General features: G+C 47.0%; 1 protein-coding gene across 1 annotated transcript in view; it reads left to right on the top strand.

The window, feature by feature from the left end:
- Nucleotides 1–7: 7 nt before the first annotated feature.
- The window catches only part of LOC115456872 (serine-rich adhesin for platelets-like), a 60,089-nt gene continuing 42,127 nt past the window's right edge, over nucleotides 8–17,969 (top strand). The window contains exon 1 of the mRNA XM_030186236.1: nucleotides 8–17,648. Coding sequence (XP_030042096.1) covers nucleotides 41–17,648 — 17,608 coding nt within the window. The 5' untranslated portion in view covers nucleotides 8–40. The remainder of the gene's footprint in view (nucleotides 17,649–17,969) is intronic.

Here is a 17,969-nt window from a genome sequence, read left to right as displayed (position 1 = left end):
ATCCTCCTTTTCCACTTCAGAGAGTACTGCTGAGACTTTTATGACGACCTCCGCTACAGAACAGTCCTCGACACTCACATCAACATCTGGATCCAGTGCTACATTCTCAGAAGTTACTTCCTATTCTGTGTCATCCAGCAGTACAGGGAGCCAAACAAGTTTAGCTACAGAGATCCCGTCATCAGCCCAAAGTACATCTTTCAGCACACATTCAACACTAACAGCATCTCAGTCCACGCAGTCCTCTGAATCAACGGTTTTAACAGGATCCACTCTGGGTCCGTCCACCAGCACTGTGTCAGAAAAGAGCTCTTCCACTTCAACGAACACTCAGGAGCCGTCCCGCACTACGGAAACTACACTTACATCTTCATCCCGTTTCAGCACCACCTCTGAATCTGCGACACCAACGGAATCCTTGACTTCACAGACATCTGCAACACCGTTTTCCTTATCTCTACTCACTAGTACTCAAGAAATGGCTTCCAGAGAGACATCTGCACCTGCTTCCGCAGCCTCTGTCTCAAAACCCAGTGCCACAAGCTCCACATTCCTCTTTAGCACACCAGAGTTCTCTACTGTCACAGAGATGTCACCATCTGCTATTCCTACCAGCAATTTTTCAACATCACCACTCAGCGCATCATCCTCCCCGGTACCTTTGAGCACCTCAATCACAAGCTTTACAGAAAGCACACCAGAGATACCTTCTACTACTGAAAGGGTTTCAGAAGTAACTTCCTTTGCCACCTCGGTGAGCACTACTTATCCTTTTATCTCTACAACTCTAAAAGAGGAGCCATCAACACTCACATCAGCTTCTCCATCCAGTACACAGGTCTCGAAAGAGTTTTCCACCGCTCCGGCCTCCCCCAGCACGAGTACCGAAACAAGCGCAGTGACTCAATTCAGGTCGACGGCGCTGTCTACTTCTTTTAGCACACAATCTCAACTGACGACACCTCCAACAAGTTTATCTTCTGGAACCACAGTCTTCAATGAATCAACACCAAGTCAATCCAGCAGTCCTCTTTCTGAAATCAGCACTTCAAGTTCAACAAGCCGTCCAGAATTTTCCAGTGTCACAGAAACCATCCCTACAGTTCCATCACATTCTAGCACATTCTCTGAACCTGCTTCAACTCAAGAATCTTTTTCTTCACAGACGTCAGTGTCACCCTTTACAACAATGACACTCACCGGTACACAAGAAAGAGCATCGACCGAGACATCGGTACCTCCATCCTCCACCTCTGCCTGGGACACCAGTTCTTCTGCATCCACATCTATGTCCCGTTCACCAGAGTCCTCCAAAGTGACAGAGACTTCAACAGCAGGCTTCACATCTTCTGCTATTTCTTCTCCTATTTACTCAACAAGACTTCTCACTGAATCATCCTCACCCTTGTACTCAACAACTGCATTCACAAGCTTTTCCGGAAGCAAGCCAGAGCTATCTTCCGCTACTGAATTTTCCAGCAGCATATCCTCTCTTTCCACTTCAGAGGGTGCTAGTAGCACTCCTAGGACAACCTCCTCAACCTCTGCCTCGGAGAGCACTTCTTCTGGATCTACATCTAGGCCCCAATCACCAGAGTCCTCCAAAGTGATGGAGAGTTCGACAGCAAGCTTGGCACCTACTGCTATTCTTTCTACTACTTATTCAACAACACCTTTCACCCAATCCTCCTCACCTGGGTACTCAACAACATCCTTCACCAGCATTTCTGCAACCAAACCACAGCAATCTTCCGCTACTCAGCTTTCTAGCACCACATCCTCCTTTTCCACTTCAGAGAGTACTGCTGAGACTTTTATGACGACCTCCGCTACAGAACAGTCCTCGACACTCACATCAACATCTGGATCCAGTGCTACATTCTCAGAAGTTACTTCCTATTCTGTGTCATCCAGCAGTACAGGGAGCCAAACAAGTTTAGCTACAGAGATCCCGTCATCAGCCCAAAGTACATCTTTCAGCACACATTCAACACTAACAGCATCTCAGTCCACGCAGTCCTCTGAATCAACGGTTTTAACAGGATCCACTCTGGGTCCGTCCACCAGCACTGTGTCAGAAAAGAGCTCTTCCACTTCAACGAACACTCAGGAGCCGTCCCGCACTACGGAAACTACACTTACATCTTCATCCCGTTTCAGCACCACCTCTGAATCTGCGACACCAACGGAATCCTTGACTTCACAGACATCTGCAACACCGTTTTCCTTATCTCTACTCACTAGTACTCAAGAAATGGCTTCCAGAGAGACATCTGCACCTGCTTCCGCAGCCTCTGTCTCAAAACCCAGTGCCACAAGCTCCACATTCCTCTTTAGCACACCAGAGTTCTCTACTGTCACAGAGATGTCACCATCTGCTATTCCTACCAGCAATTTTTCAACATCACCACTCAGCGCATCATCCTCCCCGGTACCTTTGAGCACCTCAATCACAAGCTTTACAGAAAGCACACCAGAGATACCTTCTACTACTGAAAGGGTTTCAGAAGTAACTTCCTTTGCCACCTCGGTGAGCACTACTTATCCTTTTATCTCTACAACTCTAAAAGAGGAGCCATCAACACTCACATCAGCTTCTCCATCCAGTACACAGGTCTCGAAAGAGTTTTCCACCGCTCCGTCCTCCCCCAGCACGAGTACCGAAACAAGCGCAGTGACTCAATTCAGCTCGACGGCGCTGTCTACTTCTTTTAGCACACAATCTCAACTGACGACACCTCCAACAAGTTTATCTTCTGGAACCACAGTCTTCAATGAATCAACACCAAGTCAATCCAGCAGTCCTCTTTCTGAAATCAGCACTTCAAGTTCAACAAGCCGTCCAGAATTTTCCAGTGTCACAGAAACCATCCCTACAGTTCCATCACATTCTAGCACATTCTCTGAACCTGCTTCAACTCAAGAATCTTTTTCTTCACAGACGTCAGTGTCACCCTTTACAACAATGACACTCACCGGTACACAAGAAAGAGCATCGACCGAGACATCGGTACCTCCATCCTCCACCTCTGCCTGGGACACCAGTTCTTCTGCATCCACATCTATGTCCCGTTCACCAGAGTCCTCCAAAGTGACAGAGACTTCAACAACAGGCTTCACATCTTCTGCTATTTCTTCTCCTATTTACTCAACAAGACTTCTCACTGAATCATCCTCACCCTTGTACTCAACAACTGCATTCACAAGCTTTTCCGGAAGCAAGCCAGAGCTATCTTCCGCTACTGAATTTTCCAGCAGCATATCCTCTCTTTCCACTTCAGAGGGTGCTAGTAGCACTCCTAGGACAACCTCCTCAACCTCTGCCTCGGAGAGCACTTCTTCTGGATCTACATCTAGGCCCCAATCACCAGAGTCCTCCAAAGTGATGGAGAGTTCGACAGCAAGCTTGGCACCTACTGCTATTCTTTCTACTACTTATTCAACAACACCTTTCACCCAATCCTCCTCACCTGGGTACTCAACAACATCCTTCACCAGCATTTCTGCAACCAAACCACAGCAATCTTCCGCTACTCAGCTTTCTAGCACCACATCCTCCTTTTCCACTTCAGAGAGTACTGCTGAGACTTTTATGACGACCTCCGCTACAGAACAGTCCTCGACACTCACATCAACATCTGGATCCAGTGCTACATTCTCAGAAGTTACTTCCTATTCTGTGTCATCCAGCAGTACAGGGAGCCAAACAAGTTTAGCTACAGAGATCCCGTCATCAGCCCAAAGTACATCTTTCAGCACACATTCAACACTAACAGCATCTCAGTCCACGCAGTCCTCTGAATCAACGGTTTTAACAGGATCCACTCTGGGTCCGTCCACCAGCACTGTGTCAGAAAAGAGCTCTTCCACTTCAACGAACACGCAGGAGCCGTCCCGCACTACGGAAACTACACTTACATCTTCATCCCGTTTCAGCACCACCTCTGAATCTGCGACACCAACGGAATCCTTGACTTCACAGACATCTGCAACACCGTTTTCCTTATCTCTACTCACTAGTACTCAAGAAATGGCTTCCAGAGAGACATCTGCACCTGCTTCCGCAGCCTCTGTCTCAAAACCCAGTGCCACAAGCTCCACATTCCTCTTTAGCACACCAGAGTTCTCTACTGTCACAGAGATGTCACCATCTGCTATTCCTACCAGCAATTTTTCAACATCACCACTCAGCGCATCATCCTCCCCGGTACCTTTGAGCACCTCAATCACAAGCTTTACAGAAAGCACACCAGAGATACCTTCTACTACTGAAAGGGTTTCAGAAGTAACTTCCTTTGCCACCTCGGTGAGCACTACTTATCCTTTTATCTCTACAACTCTAAAAGAGGAGCCATCAACACTCACATCAGCTTCTCCATCCAGTACACAGGTCTCGAAAGAGTTTTCCACCGCTCCGTCCTCCCCCAGCACGAGTACCGAAACAAGCGCAGTGACTCAATTCAGCTCGACGGCGCTGTCTACTTCTTTTAGCACACAATCTCAACTGACGACACCTCCAACAAGTTTATCTTCTGGAACCACAGTCTTCAATGAATCAACACCAAGTCAATCCAGCAGTCCTCTTTCTGAAATCAGCACTTCAAGTTCAACAAGCCGTCCAGAATTTTCCAGTGTCACAGAAACCATCCCTACAGTTCCATCACATTCTAGCACATTCTCTGAACCTGCTTCAACTCAAGAATCTTTTTCTTCACAGACGTCAGTGTCACCCTTTACAACAATGACACTCACCGGTACACAAGAAAGAGCATCGACCGAGACATCGGTACCTCCATCCTCCACCTCTGCCTGGGACACCAGTTCTTCTGCATCCACATCTATGTCCCGTTCACCAGAGTCCTCCAAAGTGACAGAGACTTCAACAGCAGGCTTCACATCTTCTGCTATTTCTTCTCCTATTTACTCAACAAGACTTCTCACTGAATCATCCTCACCCTTGTACTCAACAACTGCATTCACAAGCTTTTCCGGAAGCAAGCCAGAGCTATCTTCCGCTACTGAATTTTCCAGCAGCATATCCTCTCTTTCCACTTCAGAGGGTGCTAGTAGCACTCCTAGGACAACCTCCTCAACCTCTGCCTCGGAGAGCACTTCTTCTGGATCTACATCTAGGCCCCAATCACCAGAGTCCTCCAAAGTGATGGAGAGTTCGACAGCAAGCTTGGCACCTACTGCTATTCTTTCTACTACTTATTCAACAACACCTTTCACCCAATCCTCCTCACCTGGGGACTCAACAACATCCTTCACCAGCATTTCTGCAACCAAACCACAGCAATCTTCCGCTACTCAGCTTTCTAGCACCACATCCTCCTTTTCCACTTCAGAGAGTACTGCTGAGACTTTTATGACGACCTCCGCTACAGAACAGTCCTCGACACTCACATCAACATCTGGATCCAGTGCTACATTCTCAGAAGTTACTTCCTATTCTGTGTCATCCAGCAGTACAGGGAGCCAAACAAGTTTAGCTACAGAGATCCCGTCATCAGCCCAAAGTACATCTTTCAGCACACATTCAACACTAACAGCATCTCAGTCCACGCAGTCCTCTGAATCAACGGTTTTAACAGGATCCACTCTGGGTCCGTCCACCAGCACTGTGTCAGAAAAGAGCTCTTCCACTTCAACGAACACTCAGGAGCCGTCCCGCACTACGGAAACTACACTTACATCTTCATCCCGTTTCAGCACCACCTCTGAATCTGCGACACCAACGGAATCCTTGACTTCACAGACATCTGCAACACCGTTTTCCTTATCTCTACTCACTAGTACTCAAGAAATGGCTTCCAGAGAGACATCTGCACCTGCTTCCGCAGCCTCTGTCTCAAAACCCAGTGCCACAAGCTCCACATTCCTCTTTAGCACACCAGAGTTCTCTACTGTCACAGAGATGTCACCATCTGCTATTCCTACCAGCAATTTTTCAACATCACCACTCAGCGCATCATCCTCCCCGGTACCTTTGAGCACCTCAATCACAAGCTTTACAGAAAGCACACCAGAGATACCTTCTACTACTGAAAGGTTTTCAGAAGTAACTTCCTTTGCCATCTCGGTGAGCACTACTTATCCTTTTATCTCTACAACTCTAAAAGAGGAGCCATCAACACTCACATCAGCTTCTCCATCCAGTACACAGGTCTCGAAAGAGTTTTCCACCGCTCCGTCCTCCCCCAGCACGAGTACCGAAACAAGCGCAGTGACTCAATTCAGGTCGACGGCGCTGTCTACTTCTTTTAGCACACAATCTCAACTGACGACACCTCCAACAAGTTTATCTTCTGGAACCACAGTCTTCAATGAATCAACACCAAGTCAATCCAGCAGTCCTCTTTCTGAAATGAGCACTTCAAGTTCAACAAGCCGTCCAGAATTTTCCAGTGTCACAGAAACCATCCCTACAGTTCCATCACATTCTAGCACATTCTCTGAACCTGCTTCAACTCAAGAATCTTTTTCTTCACAGACGTCAGTGTCACCCTTTACAACAATGACACTCACCGGTACACAAGAAAGAGCATCGACCGAGACATCGGTACCTCCATCCTCCACCTCTGCCTGGGACACCAGTTCTTCTGCATCCACATCTATGTCCCGTTCACCAGAGTCCTCCAAAGTGACAGAGACTTCAACAACAGGCTTCACATCTTCTGCTATTTCTTCTCCTATTTACTCAACAAGACTTCTCACTGAATCATCCTCACCCTTGTACTCAACAACTGCATTCACAAGCTTTTCCGGAAGCAAGCCAGAGCTATCTTCCGCTACTGAATTTTCCAGCAGCATATCCTCTCTTTCCACTTCAGAGGGTGCTAGTAGCACTCTTAGGACAACCTCCTCAACCTCTGCCTCGGAGAGCACTTCTTCTGGATCTACATCTAGGCCCCAATCACCAGAGTCCTCCAAAGTGATGGAGAGTTCGACAGCAAGCTTGGCACCTACTGCTATTCTTTCTACTACTTATTCAACAACACCTTTCACCCAATCCTCCTCACCTGGGTACTCAACAACATCCTTCACCAGCATTTCTGCAACCAAACCACAGCAATCTTCCGCTACTCAGCTTTCTAGCACCACATCCTCCTTTTCCACTTCAGAGAGTACTGCTGAGACTTTTATGACGACCTCCGCTACAGAACAGTCCTCGACACTCACATCAACATCTGGATCCAGTGCTACATTCTCAGAAGTTACTTCCTATTCTGTGTCATCCAGCAGTACAGGGAGCCAAACAAGTTTAGCTACAGAGATCCCGTCATCAGCCCAAAGTACATCTTTCAGCACACATTCAACACTAACAGCATCTCAGTCCACGCAGTCCTCTGAATCAACGGTTTTAACAGGATCCACTCTGGGTCCGTCCACCAGCACTGTGTCAGAAAAGAGCTCTTCCACTTCAACGAACACTCAGGAGCCGTCCCGCACTACGGAAACTACACTTACATCTTCATCCCGTTTCAGCACCACCTCTGAATCTGCGACACCAACGGAATCCTTGACTTCACAGACATCTGCAACACCGTTTTCCTTATCTCTACTCACTAGTACTCAAGAAATGGCTTCCAGAGAGACATCTGCACCTGCTTCCGCAGCCTCTGTCTCAAAACCCAGTGCCACAAGCTCCACATTCCTCTTTAGCACACCAGAGTTCTCTACTGTCACAGAGATGTCACCATCTGCTATTCCTACCAGCAATTTTTCAACATCACCACTCAGCGCATCATCCTCCCCGGTACCTTTGAGCACCTCAATCACAAGCTTTACAGAAAGCACACCAGAGATACCTTCTACTACTGAAAGGGTTTCAGAAGTAACTTCCTTTGCCACCTCGGTGAGCACTACTTATCCTTTTATCTCTACAACTCTAAAAGAGGAGCCATCAACACTCACATCAGCTTCTCCATCCAGTACACAGGTCTCGAAAGAGTTTTCCACCGCTCCGGCCTCCCCCAGCACGAGTACCGAAACAAGCGCAGTGACTCAATTCAGGTCGACGGCGCTGTCTACTTCTTTTAGCACACAATCTCAACTGACGACACCTCCAACAAGTTTATCTTCTGGAACCACAGTCTTCAATGAATCAACACCAAGTCAATCCAGCAGTCCTCTTTCTGAAATCAGCACTTCAAGTTCAACAAGCCGTCCAGAATTTTCCAGTGTCACAGAAACCATCCCTACAGTTCCATCACATTCTAGCACATTCTCTGAACCTGCTTCAACTCAAGAATCTTTTTCTTCACAGACGTCAGTGTCACCCTTTACAACAATGACACTCACCGGTACACAAGAAAGAGCATCGACCGAGACATCGGTACCTCCATCCTCCACCTCTGCCTGGGACACCAGTTCTTCTGCATCCACATCTATGTCCCGTTCACCAGAGTCCTCCAAAGTGACAGAGACTTCAACAACAGGCTTCACATCTTCTGCTATTTCTTCTCCTATTTACTCAACAAGACTTCTCACTGAATCATCCTCACCCTTGTACTCAACAACTGCATTCACAAGCTTTTCCGGAAGCAAGCCAGAGCTATCTTCCGCTACTGAATTTTCCAGCAGCATATCCTCTCTTTCCACTTCAGAGGGTGCTAGTAGCACTCCTAGGACAACCTCCTCAACCTCTGCCTCGGAGAGCACTTCTTCTGGATCTACATCTAGGCCCCAATCACCAGAGTCCTCCAAAGTGATGGAGAGTTCGACAGCAAGCTTGGCACCTACTGCTATTCTTTCTACTACTTATTCAACAACACCTTTCACCCAATCCTCCTCACCTGGGGACTCAACAACATCCTTCACCAGCATTTCTGCAACCAAACCACAGCAATCTTCCGCTACTCAGCTTTCTAGCACCACATCCTCCTTTTCCACTTCAGAGAGTACTGCTGAGACTTTTATGACGACCTCCGCTACAGAACAGTCCTCGACACTCACATCAACATCTGGATCCAGTGCTACATTCTCAGAAGTTACTTCCTATTCTGTGTCATCCAGCAGTACAGGGAGCCAAACAAGTTTAGCTACAGAGATCCCGTCATCAGCCCAAAGTACATCTTTCAGCACACATTCAACACTAACAGCATCTCAGTCCACGCAGTCCTCTGAATCAACGGTTTTAACAGGATCCACTCTGGGTCCGTCCACCAGCACTGTGTCAGAAAAGAGCTCTTCCACTTCAACGAACACTCAGGAGCCGTCCCGCACTACGGAAACTACACTTACATCTTCATCCCGTTTCAGCACCACCTCTGAATCTGCGACACCAACGGAATCCTTGACTTCACAGACATCTGCAACACCGTTTTCCTTATCTCTACTCACTAGTACTCAAGAAATGGCTTCCAGAGAGACATCTGCACCTGCTTCCGCAGCCTCTGTCTCAAAACCCAGTGCCACAAGCTCCACATTCCTCTTTAGCACACCAGAGTTCTCTACTGTCACAGAGATGTCACCATCTGCTATTCCTACCAGCAATTTTTCAACATCACCACTCAGCGCATCATCCTCCCCGGTACCTTTGAGCACCTCAATCACAAGCTTTACAGAAAGCACACCAGAGATACCTTCTACTACTGAAAGGGTTTCAGAAGTAACTTCCTTTGCCACCTCGGTGAGCACTACTTATCCTTTTATCTCTACAACTCTAAAAGAGGAGCCATCAACACTCACATCAGCTTCTCCATCAAGAACACAGGTCTCGAAAGAGTTTTCCACCGCTCCGTCCTCCCCCAGCACGAGTACCGAAACAAGCGCAGTGACTCAATTCACCTCGACGGCGCTGTCTACTTCTTTTAGCACACAATCTCAACTGACGACACCTCCAACAAGTTTATCTTCTGGAACCACAGTCTTCAATGAATCAACACCAAGTCAATCCAGCAGTCCTCTTTCTGAAATCAGCACTTCAAGTTCAACAAGCCGTCCAGAATTTTCCAGTGTCACAGAAACCATCCCTACAGTTCCATCACATTCTAGCACATTCTCTGAACCTGCTTCAACTCAAGAATCTTTTTCTTCACAGACGTCAGTGTCACCCTTTACAACAATGACACTCACCGGTACACAAGAAAGAGCATCGACCGAGACATCGGTACCTCCATCCTCCACCTCTGCCTGGGACACCAGTTCTTCTGCATCCACATCTATGTCCCGTTCACCAGAGTCCTCCAAAGTGACAGAGACTTCAACAGCAGGCTTCACATCTTCTGCTATTTCTTCTCCTATTTACTCAACAAGACTTCTCACTGAATCATCCTCACCCTTGTACTCAACAACTGCATTCACAAGCTTTTCCGGAAGCAAGCCAGAGCTATCTTCCGCTACTGAATTTTCCAGCAGCATATCCTCTCTTTCCACTTCAGAGGGTGCTAGTAGCACTCCTAGGACAACCTCCTCAACCTCTGCCTCGGAGAGCACTTCTTCTGGATCTACATCTAGGCCCCAATCACCAGAGTCCTCCAAAGTGATGGAGAGTTCGACAGCAAGCTTGGCACCTACTGCTATTCTTTCTACTACTTATTCAACAACACCTTTCACCCAATCCTCCTCACCTGGGGACTCAACAACATCCTTCACCAGCATTTCTGCAACCAAACCACAGCAATCTTCCGCTACTCAGCTTTCTAGCACCACATCCTCCTTTTCCACTTCAGAGAGTACTGCTGAGACTTTTATGACGACCTCCGCTACAGAACAGTCCTCGACACTCACATCAACATCTGGATCCAGTGCTACATTCTCAGAAGTTACTTCCTATTCTGTGTCATCCAGCAGTACAGGGAGCCAAACAAGTTTAGCTACAGAGATCCCGTCATCAGCCCAAAGTACATCTTTCAGCACACATTCAACACTAACAGCATCTCAGTCCACGCAGTCCTCTGAATCAACGGTTTTAACAGGATCCACTCTGGGTCCGTCCACCAGCACTGTGTCAGAAAAGAGCTTTTCCACTTCAACGAACACTCAGGAGCCGTCCCGCACTACGGAAACTACACTTACATCTTCATCCCGTTTGAGCACCACCTCTGAATCTGCGACACCAACGGAATCCTTGACTTCACAGACATCTGCAACACCGTTTTCCTTATCTCTACTCACTAGTACTCAAGAAATGGCTTCCAGAGAGACATCTGCACCTGCTTCCGCAGCCTCTGTCTCAAAACCCAGTGCCACAAGCTCCACATTCCTCTTTAGCACACCAGAGTTCTCTACTGTCACAGAGATGTCACCATCTGCTATTCCTACCAGCAATTTTTCAACATCACCACTCAGCGCATCATCCTCCCCGGTACCTTTGAGCACCTCAATCACAAGCTTTACAGAAAGCACACCAGAGATACCTTCTACTACTGAAAGGTTTTCAGAAGTAACTTCCTTTGCCATCTCGGTGAGCACTACTTATCCTTTTATCTCTACAACTCTAAAAGAGGAGCCATCAACACTCACATCAGCTTCTCCATCCAGTACACAGGTCTCGAAAGAGTTTTCCACCGCTCCGTCCTCCCCCAGCACGAGTACCGAAACAAGCGCAGTGACTCAATTCAGCTCGACGGCGCTGTCTACTTCTTTTAGCACACAATCTCAACTGACGACACCTCCAACAAGTTTATCTTCTGGAACCACAGTCTTCAATGAATCAACACCAAGTCAATCCAGCAGTCCTCTTTCTGAAATCAGCACTTCAAGTTCAACAAGCCGTCCAGAATTTTCCAGTGTCACAGAAACCATCCCTACAGTTCCATCACATTCTAGCACATTCTCTGAACCTGCTTCAACTCAAGAATCTTTTTCTTCACAGACGTCAGTGTCACCCTTTACAACAATGACACTCACCGGTACACAAGAAAGAGCATCGACCGAGACATCGGTACCTCCATCCTCCACCTCTGCCTGGGACACCAGTTCTTCTGCATCCACATCTATGTCCCGTTCACCAGAGTCCTCCAAAGTGACAGAGACTTCAACAGCAGGCTTCACATCTTCTGCTATTTCTTCTCCTATTTACTCAACAAGACTTCTCACTGAATCATCCTCACCCTTGTACTCAACAACTGCATTCACAAGCTTTTCCGGAAGCAAGCCAGAGCTATCTTCCGCTACTGAATTTTCCAGCAGCATATCCTCTCTTTCCACTTCAGAGGGTGCTAGTAGCACTCTTAGGACAACCTCCTCAACCTCTGCCTCGGGGAGCACTTCTTCTGGATCTACATCTAGGCCCCAATCACCAGAGTCCTCCAAAGTGATGGAGAGTTCAACAGCAAGCTTGGCACCTACTGCTATTCTTTCTACTACTTATTCAACAACACCTTTCACCCAATCCTCCTCACCTGGGTACTCAACAACATCCTTCACCAGCATTTCTGCAACCAAACCACAGCAATCTTCCGCTACTCAGCTTTCTAGCACCACATCCTCCTTTTCCACTTCAGAGAGTACTGCTGAGACTTTTATGACGACCTCCGCTACAGAACAGTCCTCGACACTCACATCAACATCTGGATCCAGTGCTACATTCTCAGAAGTTACTTCCTATTCTGTGTCATCCAGCAGTACAGGGAGCCAAACAAGTTTAGCTACAGAGATCCCGTCATCAGCCCAAAGTACATCTTTCAGCACACATTCAACACTAACAGCATCTCAGTCCACGCAGTCCTCTGAATCAACGGTTTTAACAGGATCCACTCTGGGTCCGTCCACCAGCACTGTGTCAGAAAAGAGCTCTTCCACTTCAACGAACACTCAGGAGCCGTCCCGCACTACGGAAACTACACTTACATCTTCATCCCGTTTCAGCACCACCTCTGAATCTGCGACACCAACGGAATCCTTGACTTCACAGACATCTGCAACACCGTTTTCCTTATCTCTACTCACTAGTACTCAAGAAATGGCTTCCAGAGAGACATCTGCACCTGCTTCCGCAGCCTCTGTCTCAAAACCCAGTGCCACAAGCTCCACATTCCTCTTTAGCACACCAGAGTTCTCTACTGTCACAGAGATGTCTCCATCTACTATTCCTACCAGCAATTTTTCAACATCACCACTCAGCGCATCATCCTCCCCGGTACCTTTGAGCACCTCAATCACAAGCTTTACAGAAAGCACACCAGAGATACCTTCTACTACTGAAAGGGTTTCAGAAGTAACTTCCTTTGCCACCTCGGTGAGCACTACTTATCCTTTTATCTCTACAACTCTAAAAGAGGAGCCATCAACACTCACATCAGCTTCTCCATCCAGTACACAGGTCTCGAAAGAGTTTTCCACCGCTCCGTCCTCCCCCAGCACGAGTACCGAAACAAGCGCAGTGACTCAATTCAGCTCGACGGCGCTGTCTACTTCTTTTAGCACACAATCTCAACTGACGACACCTCCAACAAGTTTATCTTCTGGAACCACAGTCTTCAATGAATCAACACCAAGTCAATCCAGCAGTCCTCTTTCTGAAATCAGCACTTCAAGTTCAACAAGCCGTCCAGAATTTTCCAGTGTCACAGAAACCATCCCTACAGTTCCATCACATTCTAGCACATTCTCTGAACCTGCTTCAACTCAAGAATCTTTTTCTTCACAGACGTCAGTGTCACCCTTTACAACAATGACACTCACCGGTACACAAGAAAGAGCATCGACCGAGACATCGGTACCTCCATCCTCCACCTCTGCCTGGGACACCAGTTCTTCTGCATCCACATCTATGTCCCGTTCACCAGAGTCCTCCAAAGTGACAGAGACTTCAACAACAGGCTTCACATCTTCTGCTATTTCTTCTCCTATTTACTCAACAAGACTTCTCACTGAATCATCCTCACCCTTGTACTCAACAACTGCATTCACAAGCTTTTCCGGAAGCAAGCCAGAGCTATCTTCCGCTACTGAATTTTCCAGCAGCATATCCTCTCTTTCCACTTCAGAGGGTGCTAGTAGCACTCCTAGGACAACCTCCTCAACCTCTGCCTCGGAGAGCACTTCTTCTGGATCTACATCTAGGCCCCAATCACCAGAGTCCTCCAAAGTGATGGAGAGTTCGACAGCAAGCTTGGCACCTACTGCTATTCTTTCTACTACTTATTCAACAACACCTTTCACCCAATCCTCCTCACCTGGGGACTCAACAACATCCTTCACCAGCATTTCTGCAACCAAACCACAGCAATCTTCCGCTACTCAGCTTTCTAGCACCACATCCTCCTTTTCCACTTCAGAGAGTACTGCTGAGACTTTTATGACGACCTCCGCTACAGAACAGTCCTCGACACTCACATCAACATCTGGATCCAGTGCTACATTCTCAGAAGTTACTTCCTATTCTGTGTCATCCAGCAGTACAGGGAGCCAAACAAGTTTAGCTACAGAGATCCCGTCATCAGCCCAAAGTACATCTTTCAGCACACATTCAACACTAACAGCATCTCAGTCCACGCAGTCCTCTGAATCAACGGTTTTAACAGGATCCACTCTGGGTCCGTCCACCAGCACTGTGTCAGAAAAGAGCTTTTCCACTTCAACGAACACTCAGGAGCCGTCCCGCACTACGGAAACTACACTTACATCTTCATCCCGTTTCAGCACCACTTCTGAATCTGCGACACCAACGGAATCCTTGACTTCACAGACATCTGCAACACCGTTTTCCTTATCTCTACTCACTAGTACTCAAGAAATGGCTTCCAGAGAGACATCTGCACCTGCTTCCGCAGCCTCTGTCTCAAAACCCAGTGCCACAAGCTCCACATTCCTCTTTAGCACACCAGAGTTCTCTACTGTCACAGAGATGTCACCATCTGCTATTCCTACCAGCAATTTTTCAACATCACCACTCAGCGCATCATCCTCCCCGGTACCTTTGAGCACCTCAATCACAAGCTTTACAGAAAGCACACCAGAGATACCTTCTACTACTGAAAGGGTTTCAGAAGTAACTTCCTTTGCCACCTCGGTGAGCACTACTTATCCTTTTATCTCTACAACTCTAAAAGAGGAGCCATCAACACTCACATCAGCTTCTCCATCCAGTACACAGGTCTCGAAAGAGTTTTCCACCGCTCCGTCCTCCCCCAGCACGAGTACCGAAACAAGCGCAGTGACTCAATTCAGCTCGACGGCGCTGTCTACTTCTTTTAGCACACAATCTCAACTGACGACACCTCCAACAAGTTTATCTTCTGGAACCACAGTCTTCAATGAATCAACACCAAGTCAATCCAGCAGTCCTCTTTCTGAAATCAGCACTTCAAGTTCAACAAGCCATCCAGAATTTTCCAGTGTCACAGAAACCATCCCTACAGTTCCATCACATTCTAGCACATTCTCTGAACCTGCTTCAACTCAAGAATCTTTTCCTTCACAGACGTCAGTGTCACCCTTTACAACAATGACACTCACCGGTACACAAGAAAGAGCATCGACCGAGACATCGGTACCTCCATCCTCCACCTCTGCCTGGGACACCAGTTCTTCTGCATCCACATCTATGTCCCGTTCACCAGAGTCCTCCAAAGTGACAGAGACTTCAACAACAGGCTTCACATCTTCTGCTATTTCTTCTCCTATTTACTCAACAAGACTTCTCACTGAATCATCCTCACCCTTGTACTCAACAACTGCATTCACAAGCTTTTCCGGAAGCAAGCCAGAGCTATCTTCCGCTACTGAATTTTCCAGCAGCATATCCTCTCTTTCCACTTCAGAGGGTGCTAGTAGCACTCTTAGGACAACCTCCTCAACCTCTGCCTCGGGGAGCACTTCTTCTGGATCTACATCTAGGCCCCAATCACCAGAGTCCTCCAAAGTGATGGAGAGTTCGACAGCAAGCTTGGCACCTACTGCTATTCTTTCTACTACTTATTCAACAACACCTTTCACCCAATCCTCCTCACCTGGGGACTCAACAACATCCTTCACCAGCATTTCTGCAACCAAACCACAGCAATCTTCCGCTACTCAGCTTTCTAGCACCACATCCTCCTTTTCCACTTCAGAGAGTACTGCTGAGACTTTTATGACGACCTCCGCTACAGAACAGTCCTCGACACTCACATCAACATCTGGATCCAGTGCTACATTCTCAGAAGTTACTTCCTATTCTGTGTCATCCAGCAGTACAGGGAGCCAAACAAGTTTAGCTACAGAGATCCCGTCATCAGCCCAAAGTACATCTTTCAGCACACATTCAACACTAACAGCATCTCAGTCCACGCAGTCCTCTGAATCAACGGTTTTAACAGGATCCACTCTGGGTCCGTCCACCAGCACTGTGTCAGAAAAGAGCTTTTCCACTTCAACGAACACTCAGGAGCCGTCCCGCACTACGGAAACTACACTTACATCTTCATCCCGTTTCAGCACCACCTCTGAATCTGCGACACCAACGGAATCCTTGACTTCACAGACATCTGCAACACCGTTTTCCTTATCTCTACTCACTAGTACTCAAGAAATGGCTTCCAGAGAGACATCTGCACCTGCTTCCGCAGCCTCTGTCTCAAAACCCAGTGCCACAAGCTCCACATTCCTCTTTAGCACACCAGAGTTCTCTACTGTCACAGAGATGTCACCATCTACTATTCCTACCAGCAATTTTTCAACATCACCACTCAGCGCATCATCCTCCCCGGTACCTTTGAGCACCTCAATCACAAGCTTTACAGAAAGCACACCAGAGATACCTTCTACTACTGAAAGGTTTTCAGAAGTAACTTCCTTTGCCACCTCGGTGAGCACTACTTTTATCTCTACAACTCTAAAAGAGGAGCCATCAACACTCACATCAGCTTCTCCATCCAGTACACAGGTCTCGAAAGAGTTTTCCACCGCTCCGTCCTCCCCCAGCACGAGTACCGAAACAAGCGCAGTGACTCAATTCAGCTCGACGGCGCTGTCTACTTCTTTTAGCACACAATCTCAACTGACGACACCTCCAACAAGTTTATCTTCTGGAACCACAGTCTTCAATGAATCAACACCAAGTCAATCCAGCAGTCCTCTTTCTGAAATCAGCACTTCAAGTTCAACAAGCCGTCCAGAATTTTCCAGTGTCACAGAAACCATCCCTACAGTTCCATCACATTCTAGCACATTCTCTGAACCTGCTTCGACTCAAGAATCTTTTTCTTCACAGACGTCAGTGTCACCCTTTACAACAATGACACTCACCGGTACACAAGAAAGAGCATCGACCGAGACATCGGTACCTCCATCCTCCACCTCTGCCTCGGACACCAGTTCTTCTGCATCCACATCTATGTCCCGTTCACCAGAGTCCTCCAAAGTGACAGAGACTTCAACACCAAGTGAATCCAGCAGTCCTCTTTCTGAAATGAGTACGTCAAGTTCAGGAGGGACTCAAGATTCCTCTATTTTATCTTCTGTATCAACGAAAGGAAATTATTCTACTGTGACATCATTTAGAACATCATTGTTTTCTGCTTCATCAAGTAGTGCTAATCTGAAGACAACATTGATCAACAGTAGTGTTACCACAGGAAATAAAATTTGTGGCAGTAATAACAATCAAGAATGTGTCTTCGATAATATTACAGGACAATGTGTCTGTAATTGCAGTAGCTATTTATTTGGAAATGAATGTATCAATGGAAACAATTTTACTACTGGCATTCTTCAAGGTATGTGATTCTTTGATTCTTCCTTTTGATAATGCTTTCATGATCTATTAGTACCTCTGTATCAGTCTGGGGGAAGACTTCTTTTAGAGTGCTGAATTATATCCGGGTATTCTTTGCCGGGCCATGTCTGGACACAAGGATTGAATATCCAAGTTTGTGCTGTTGTCTTTCTCTTATATATTTAACTGCAATATTCTGCACTTAACCACCTAATGAAAGAAAGATAGGCCTGAGCTTTATACAGTCCAAATTTTCTGATTAGTGTAGATAAGTTTGTGCTGAATATTGGTAGTTAACCTTATAAATGCCTACTCTGTCCCT

The sequence above is a fragment of the Microcaecilia unicolor genome, chromosome 13, assembly GCF_901765095.1.
Source record: "Microcaecilia unicolor chromosome 13, aMicUni1.1, whole genome shotgun sequence".
Taxonomy (NCBI): Eukaryota; Metazoa; Chordata; class Amphibia; order Gymnophiona; family Siphonopidae; genus Microcaecilia; species Microcaecilia unicolor.
The sequence above is the reverse complement of the archived record's forward strand: the minus strand, read 5'-3'. Positions and strand labels throughout refer to the sequence as shown.